The sequence below is a fragment of the Palaemon carinicauda genome, chromosome 1 (genome assembly GCF_036898095.1).
Source record: "Palaemon carinicauda isolate YSFRI2023 chromosome 1, ASM3689809v2, whole genome shotgun sequence".
Taxonomy (NCBI): domain Eukaryota; kingdom Metazoa; phylum Arthropoda; class Malacostraca; order Decapoda; family Palaemonidae; genus Palaemon; species Palaemon carinicauda.
The window spans coordinates 302,281,214-302,291,213 of record NC_090725.1 but is presented as its reverse complement, the minus strand read 5'-3'; the positions used below and the strand labels follow the sequence as shown (position 1 = coordinate 302,291,213).

General features: G+C 32.4%; 1 protein-coding gene across 1 annotated transcript in view; it reads right to left on the bottom strand.

The window, feature by feature from the left end:
• The window catches only part of Tusp (WD40 superfamily protein Tusp), a 407,606-nt gene that overhangs the window by 70,501 nt on the left and 327,105 nt on the right, over positions 1-10,000 (bottom strand). Inside the window, 1 exon segment of the mRNA XM_068393024.1 lies at positions 79-186. Coding sequence (XP_068249125.1) covers positions 79-186 — 108 coding nt within the window.

Genomic DNA, 10,000 nt, shown 5'->3' with positions numbered 1-10,000 from the left:
AAGGCAGAAATGATTAGAATTTCCATGAAACGTTTACAAAATGGTTTTTTTTCGCTTTACGTGTGAATTTGATCTTACCTGTTGGTCGTTTGGAGTGAAGACACCGGATGTTATCGTGGACTGAAGATTTAACATAGACGACCAGTATCTCTGTCCAGCCACTGAGCCCACTAGCACGAACCCATCCTAAATACGAGAGAGAAAAAAAAGAAAATTATAAAAATAATAATAATAATGATAATAATAATAATCTTTTATTTCAGCAAAAGCCATATACAGTTACAATATCTTACACTTATGACACCAGTAAAAAAAAGGATAAGATATGCAATAATACAGTAGATGGTTTGAAACAGAGGTCAGAGATTAAACTACATTAATAAGAAAGTAAATTATATGAAAAATAAATGTAAATTTAATAGCTCATTAAAAAAAAAATTGGTTATGAAGAATTCGCTTGAATACGAATAGGATGATTGGTAAATATTATGAATATTGTCTTACAAAGTATTGAAATGGTTTTTGATGCCAGCTTCGATAAATAATTAATTATCTGAATGTTAGATTATCAAATCCTTTCTATTATCTCAATGGAACTGAAATGGGAGGCAGGATGGTTTTCAATGAACAAAATTTATTTGTTCTTATTTTGCTTCCAATTTATTTCGAAAACTTCATTTTGAATTATTTTTACGGATACATTTGCCGGACGAGGTTAATATTATGTTGAGCCAAACATTAAAAAAAAAAAAATCACACAAAGTTAAGGTGTTCAAGAACTATTCATAAACCTTATTGCGTGTAGAAACAAACTCTTTATCAAAATCTTTAACTGATGTGGAATTTAATACTGCTATCGTTATTATTTTTGTATGTTAATTAGTCGTCAGAGCCTAGTCGTTTATATTTTGGAGTTTCAGATTCCATTATTATTATTATTATTATTATTATTGTTGTTGTTGTTGTTGTTGTTTTTAGGAATTTTGCACTTCACACTTCAAACTTCCTTTCCTAAATAACTTGAAAAATAATTTCCAGTTTGAATTATATTTATTAATTAAACTGTTTGGCCAATGGTATATGATGTTGAAATGTAAAATTGCGCACTGCGCTTCATAAATCTATATGCGCATATAATTCTTCCTGCTTTGACCAGCATTAATTAATGGGGGATTGATATTAGACAAGGGTGACTTTAAAGTTTAATTCCAGTGTTTTGTTTTTTAAAAATTACTTATTATTTTGGTATTCTATCTTTTCTGCCGCACACTCCAATCTCGGTCTTCCCATCATTAGATAACTTTTGATATATTTAAATTTTGATGATACGTTGGAGAAAGATATGATATTAATAATACTAAAGACATTAGATCACTAATTAATGCATATATCTCATATTCAAGATACTAATCTTAAGCATAGGGAACTTTTTAATATAATTTTCTGCTATTGGAAGGGTTAAATACACTTATTACATATCAAATATTGGTTACTTTTTCAAACCCTTCAGATTAACAGAAGGATATGTCTTATAAAGAATTATGGAGAGCCTGTTTATATGTATATGTAGCATCCTATGAGTATTGTAGCTCAAATAGCCTTTAGTTTGCCGTGTGATACATGTGAATATAGCACTTGACTTAATTGAATATGCCAAATTTGGTTTTAAAAAGAATTGATAAAAGGACACACCTACTTATTCCATATACACCGCGTGGAATATTTTCTATTAATTAACCTATAAATCATAAATGAATTCTCTACAATGTATAACAAGACAATGAGTGGTATTGGAATTTATTGATAAGTGGAAAGATTATGCATCGAAAAAAAGGAGACATTTTCGTATTAAAACGAACCTTTTTTGCAAGTATTCCGAATGGAATTTGCATAGATATGCAGTCCAAACAAAGAAACACAATAATCCGAAGTTATGATGTCAATATAGAAAGAGGCGTGATAGTCAATTAATGAAATGCAAGTCGAAGCTGTTGATTTTATGCAACAGCACGCACCACGGTCGGAAACTTTTTTTATTTTGTTCCGTAATCACTGGTATCTAGTTTACTCTCCATTGCAGTACTGTAACGATTTCTCATAAAAAAATAAATAAATAACTGTCAAAAGGTTTTAGATGTATGACAATTATGCAGCGATGGTAAAGGTTTTTTTTTTTTTTTTTTTTTTTTTTTTTTTTTTTTTTTTTTTTTTTTTTTTTTTTTTTACACGTTTTCATCTACCTTCTGGTGAGGAAGTTATTTATTTATTTTTTTTTAATTCATCTGGAATAGTATTTTCATGTTTTCTGTTTTTACCGACCAACCACAATTATTATTATTATTATTATTATTATTATTATTATTATTATTATTATTACTTGCTTAGCTACAACCCTAGTTGGAAAAGCAGGATGCTATAAGCTCAGGGGCTCCAACAGGGAAAATAGCCCATTGAGGAAAGGAGAAAAGGATAATAGAATATTTCAAGAAGAGTAACAACATTGAAATAAATATTTCCTATATAAACTATAAAACTTTAACAAAACAAGACGAAGAGAAATAAATGTACCCTCAAGCAAGAGAACTCTTTTTTTTAATGACAAAAGTCGCGTTGTTCTCGTTATTGCGTTGCCTCTTAGTAAAGAAATAACGACTTTTACGTAATCGAAAATCTATCATCATCTCCTACGCCTATTGACGCAAAATGACCTTACGGAAAAACAAATGATTAAAGGAATAATTGGAAACCCTAAACCCAATATACTGTTGATAAACGTACCATAATACTAGTCATAACTGCAACATTAAAAATAATAATGGTCTTTATGTACTTATCCAAAAACTTAGCAGGTGGACTTGAACACCCTTGTCAAGGATGTAAAGTGTCAGTTATTTACCTGCTGCAAGTTTTTGTGGCACACTTTACACATCTAATTTGGAAAGTCTAGAAAAATCTGTATTACGCATACATTCCATTCGCTGGGATAAGTCATATATTCCTCAATGGAAGGACATTTCTTTTTGGAACATTTACGTTTGGTTTTGATTTACCAAATCCTTATATATATATATATATATATATATATATATATATATATATATATATATATATATATATATGTATATATATATATACACACACATATATATATATATATAGAGAGAGAGAGAGAGAGAGAGAGAGAGAGAGAGAGAGAGAGAGAGAGAGAGAGAGAGGAGAGAGAGAGAGAGAGAGAGAGAGAGAGAGAGTTATGTATGATTGTATGAAGCAAAAATGTTGGAATACCCAAAGGTTTGTTTTTATAATTTTTTGGGTTATAGCCATAGAGCTGGAGAGCGTTTATTCCTAATTTTGAGTACAAGATATTTGATAACTTAACTAAAACTAAGTTCATTATCCATAACAGAAATGAGACATTTTAAGTTGTGGAATCCGAGGGAAGTCATTTCTTGATATCTCCCATAAGAAATTTTAAATCCTAAGATTTTTTTTTTTTTAATTTCAGAATTTTGATAGGTAAAACTAGCTTCATAAGAGAGAACTAGACTTTCTAAACAACTTATGTTCAATAAACTATTCCCCAAAAATCCAAATTGGATTTTCACAGGCTCGCATTGTTAGTAATAACGGTACTAATGGCATTGGGAGACAGACTTTGTCTGCTTGTACAGGTCATATGAGGCCTTTTATTGGGAATAGTTTACCGAACACAATTTTTCTGAGTCTAGCGCTATCATATAAGATTAGTCTTACCTCTCTATTCCAATTTTGAAAATAAGCTAAATCTTAGGCGTTAACATTACCTATAGAGAGAGAGAGAGAGAGAGAGAGAGAGAGAGAGAGAGAGAGAGAGAGAGAGAGATATTACTCGAGTGCCATATGTGGATGAGATCATGATGAGGTGGAGATGGAGATGTTTGGACATGCTCTTCGCACCCCCCAAGAGAGATTAGTTCACCAAATGTTCATCTGGGCTCCACGAGGCACTAGATGAATTGGAAGACCCAGGCCTACATGGCTGAGGACTATGAAGCGCGAAGTAGATGATGAAAGTATTAAATTAAGAGCTCAAGATAGAGACGACTGGCGAAATATAACCGAGGCCCTTTGCGTCAATAATCGTAGGAGGAGATGATGATGATGAAGGGGGATGTAAGAAATTACCTCCCCAGGCTAAAACCGAGAATCGCTCAATTTAAGACTACTCATTTCCGTCATGAACGAAGAACTGAATTATGATTAACTATTCAAATATCTTGTATTCAGTATTAAAAATAAAACCTGTCTAGCTCTGACCTTGGTTTTTTTTTTTTTTTTTTTTTTTTTTTTTTTTTTTTTTTTTTTTTAATGCAAAATGAGAGGGGTTATTTCTGAATGCATGGATTGTAATGTCAGGATTGGAAATGTCATTATTAGATTATCAGAAAGTGTTATTTTATCTTTGCTCGTTGTGTTATGAAGAATAGAATTGGATTATTTGTATTAATTCGGTTTTAGTGGGATAGATTAGTTAGCTAGGAGTGTTCGTAAGGTTCTTTTGTGTTATTTTCCTGTTCCGGATTCAGCTATTTTAAAGTGTTGACCTGAAGCGTATAAGGAATTATGTAATTCGTATTGGTCATGGAAGTATTTTGAAGTGGATGGTGGTGACCTGGACAATATTATGAACTATAGATTTTAATTATTCTTGAATTATATTGATTTGGATGACAATAACCTGGACCGTAAAGCCGTCCGACTGGTTAAGTAGCGTTTCCAATGTTCTAGTACAGTGTGTGGGTGACACCCAAACACACATATGAATATAAATATATATATATATATATATATATATATATATATATATATATATATATATATATATATATATATATATATAGTTCTAGGTTGTGGTACTTTTTATGATTTTATATCGTGTTAAATATTAGTAACAGTGAATATAGGTTTAAGGGTAATAATTAGTTTAGATATCCTTCCTGTTCAAGAGTTCACTTTGTAAATATGAAAAAAAGGGAGGAAGTTTGTGCTGAAGAGACTTTTGTTAGTATGATAGATTCAACATCTCGCAACATTTTTTTTTTTTTTTTTTTTTTTTTTAAGTGAAAACAGGACACGTAAACCTCTCATTGGCTTAACTTAAATCATTCCATTACCAAAAACTAGGTTGTTGCATAACCTAAAGAATCAACGTAATTTCGGGGACTGGTTAATTTGCTAATGTATTTATGTGTCGAATTAGCAATAGTAATTAACGCAAGAAACACATTTTTGACGTCAAGTGAATTAGTATTAAGAGAAAGAAAAGTAACACGAAAATGATGAATGTCATGAAAACGTTCACTCATGTTTTGTGCTAATGAGTTCTTTTCGTTTTATTTCGAATATGTTCGTTAAATTCTTTTCATTTTATTAGACAAGAATTTGATTAAATTTGACTTGGAAATTTCTCGAATATTACCAAAATTCTAATATTCTTCCATTTAAAATTATCAATTCATGTGGTGTTTTTTATCCACCAATTTTATAAATGCTATTCATAAAATCATTTAAATCTTTTTGTATTTTGTTCCAATATTGTTTTTTTTTTCGCTTACTTTTTCCTTTAACATTTTCCCACATGAAAAAGAAGAGAGGAAACATAATGATGAAAAGGCACCAATATTGATGAAGGGAACAGTATTGGTCTTTGAAAGGCTTCAACCTATATTGCTTTTTCATCCGAAAAGTCTTTTCGTTTTTTCAGAAAAAGTTGTGAAATAATTCTAGAAAAAGATCCTAGTTTTGGTTGTGATAGTTGTTCAAAGATGGTTTACTTTATTACTATCATCATTAATGTTGTTACTAGCCTTGTTACCTCCGCCAACGAGTTGGAAGGAGGTTATGTTTTACCTCCTGTTTGTGTGTTTGTAATTTTGTGTGTGTGTTTGTTTATGAACAGCTTCCTGGCCACAATATTAATCGTCGTGTAATGAAACTTGCAGTGGTTAATTGCTTTGTTAAAAGCTGGAAATTATTAAATCCTGGAAGGTCAAGGTCACGGTCAAGCAAAATGTCCAATTCACGTAATCAGCCATAAGTGTGGACATCGTTGTCACAGACTTCAAACTTGGTTTATATTTAAGTGTATGATAATCCACGTCAATTCATACATGTTAAGGTCAAAGGTCAAGGTCGAGAAATAAGCTGCCCCTGCGGAGGTCTGCGCTCTACTGTTATTGTTGCTTCTGGTATAGTTATGAAGTGATGATAATGAGTAAATGTTTAAATGCCGCTCATGAATGGCTGAGGCAAGGGAGAGTAACATTGCCCCGTCAAGCAGGACAATGCCTTAGACTGACCATAAATACATATGATCAGCACCCAAGCCCCCTCTCCACCCAAGCTGAGACCAAGGAGGGTATGGCAATGGCTGCTGAGGACTCAAGAGATAGACCTAGAGTCTCCCCCAAACCTCCCATCCTTAGCTCTCAAGGATGGTGAGGTTGCAGCGACCAAAAGAAACTAACGAGTTTGAGCGGGACTTGAACCCCAGTCTGGCGATCTCCAGTCAGGGACGTTACCACATAGGCCACAACAATAAAATAGCAAGGATTGAGAAGAGATGTTAATAATTTTTTACTAATCGTCTGTGGCTACTAGACTATGTTAGTTGTTATTACACAATCTTAATTAAGATATTTCAGTAATGCAAAAAATGTAATTTCGGGCAGTATGATTATGTTGCATTTTAAGTAAATTTTTGTTATCTTATGGTAGGTGTTCATTCATCCATAAGATTTTCATTTTATTCTTGTCAAAGAATTGATTGATGACGGATATAATGTTTTGTCTTTGCCTTGTCGAAGATCCTATGATATTTCGAATTATCATTTAGATGTAGACTTTAAATTCAATTTTTTTGAGAATTAATTTGTTATGGTTACTTTTAAACTGAGAAAGTCTTGATCTTTTTGTTCTACATTTAAATTAATAAGTTGAAAAATTTCAATGGGTACTTGTGAAACTATTCCGCTTTTTGTTTCAATTTAAGGGGAACAAAAGTATTAGATTTAGTAAAATGTTAAAAGAAATGACGGAAATTATATGAAATATTATTTTACTATTTCTTTATTATGCTCATAAAATGCACATCTCAGAAGTTTTCATTTCCTTGGTAATAAAAGATGTTTTTAAGCTTCGCCAGGCATGTACTCACACAAGCGAAAGCCAACTAATTTTTGCTTTAAGAGTAAAGTCATTGGCATAATATGCTATATCTATGTGTATATATATATATATATATATATATATATATATGTGTGTGTGTGTGTGTGTATATATATACGTATATATGTATATATATGTATATATATATATGTATATATATATATATATATATATATATATATATATATATATATATATATATATGCTTACGTGTAGACGTATATGTAAATACATATACATAAATATGTATGTGTTCACGTCTATATATATATATATATATATATATATATATATATATATACATATATATGTATATATTTATATGCATATATGTATATATATATATATATATATATATATATATATATATATATATATATATATATATATATATATACACACACACACAGCAGTCAGCCTTTTCTCCCTCGACCTTCTAACCAGAATGCTTAATCCATCGGAATTTCCCAGAGACTTTTTGTAAGATCCCTTTCTACAGCCTTTTCTCACGTATCCGTTTTACGGATGCAGCTGCGTATTTGCTCCCATATTAACACAACTCTCATCGTTAATCTCCTGTCTGTGGTTCTGTTTATATTAAATTGTACTTTCAACTTTTACCAATGTATATATGGTATTACTTTAAAGTCTTTGAACTTCGATTGTTTCTTTTGGGGCTTAACAATACTTCGCAAGGTAGCTAGCTGTAAAGTACTAACAGAGAGGCGAGGTGAATGTAAGTGACTTTATTCAACAAGATACCGAGGTTATATACAAAGAGCTGAGGGCAACAATGGAACATCAATTCCACTAATGTAAAAAATGCAATGGCAAGCTTAAACGGCGTTTTCTGTTAGTAATGGAGAGCGAGATATAAAAAAGCATAGCCTTACAGTGTATGAAACACTTGCGGTACATTACTATAACAAGGATTGCATTTTAGTAGCTTTCATGTCTTTCACACTGATCAGGAAAGTAGTAGAATCCCCATATTTTCTGCCGATACAGATGGGATAAGTTTTTCAATATCCAGCACATTCCTGCTCTTTAGATATGTCTCATCTGTTCTGTACTTTAAATCTTATATACTAAATTTATTTAGTTTTTGGATCTTTTCGGCACCCATTGATATGTTTTTTTATGTGTTGTCACTTTATTTCATTTAACAGCCTCTGTAATAGTTTAAGAATTACAGCTGGCTGAGTAATGAAATACAATTTTTTTTTATGAATGACTGTTATTTTAATTCTTAAAATCTTGAGTTCAATAAGCATTGAAGTCGATGTTGTCTTAAAAAGGTTATTGAGATTAGTAGGTTGGCCAGGGCACCAGACACCCGTTGAGATGCTACTGCTACAGAGTTTGACTGGCCAGACAGTACTACATTGGACCCTTCTCTCTGGTTACGGTTCATTTTCCCCTTGCCTACAGATACACCGAACAGTCTGGCCTGTTTCTTACAGATCCTCCTCTTTCCTCATGCACTTGACAACGCTGAGATTACTTAACAATTCTTCTTCATCCAAGGGGTTAACTACTGCACTCAAAGTGTTCAGTGGCTACTTTTCTCTTGGTAAGGGCAGAAGACACTCTTTAGCTATGGTAAGCAGCTCTTCTAAGGAGAAGGACACTCCAAAATCAAACCATTGTTCTCTATCCTTGGGTAGTGCCATAGCCTCTGTACCACGGTCTTCCACTGTCTTGGGATAGAGTTTTCTTTCTTGAGGGTATACTCGGGCACACTATTCTATCTTATTTCTCTTCCTCTTGTTTTTGTTAACGTTTTTATAGTTTACATAGGAAATATATATTTTTGTGTTGTTGCTGTTCTAAAAATATTAAATTTTTCCTGGTTGCCTTTCCTCACTGGGCTATATTCCCTGTTGGAGCCCCTGGGCTTATAGCATCCTGCTTTTCCAACTAGGGCTATAGCTTAGCACGTGATAATAATAATAATAATAATGATAATAATAATAATAATGATCTCGATTATATCCTCACGGTGCAACCGTCCGCTGAGCTTGCTTATTAAATCATTTATAATCATAATTATGCTGCTTCTCATGTCTTTTTAAATCTAAGGATTATATCTTTCATCTTTGCTATGTAAAAGAGATCCACGCTTACTGTGATGCAAGCTGTTACCTGGCCTGGAAATTAATTTCCAAGCATGGATACAGCTCATCCCAAAGGGAAATGGCTGGTCTTATTCTTACACCTTTTGATCTATTGCTTCAACTTCCTCTAAAATTAAAACATTTGGAAGTTTGCATATTCATCGCTGGATCAAACGCTGATCCGAACTCTTCATTTTGAATACCAGAATTGTTCTCTCAGTATTTACAACGCGATAACCGTTTTTATAAAACAGTCCTAGGATATTTTGTCATCATTACCTCCGCCAACGAAGTTGGAAGGAGGTTATGTTTTACCCTCTTTTTGTGTGCTAGTGAACACCTTCCTCCCCACAATCTTAATCGTAGAGTAATGAAACTTGCAGGGATTAACTGTTATGTTCAAAGCTAGAAAGTTTAAAATTTTGGAAGGTTAAAGGTCAAGGTCATGGTCAAGCAAAACGTCCACTGCACGTAATCGGCCATAAGTTTGGACATCGTTGTCACAGAGACTTCAAACTTGGTTCATAGTTGAGTGTATGAAAATCCACGACAATTAATACATATTAAGGTCAAAGGCCAAGGTCGAGTCCTTGTTCAGGGTCAAGCAAAAGGTCAACTTCCCGTCATCAACCATGCGGCCACAATTTTAATCGTAAAGTAATGAAATTTGGAGGTAT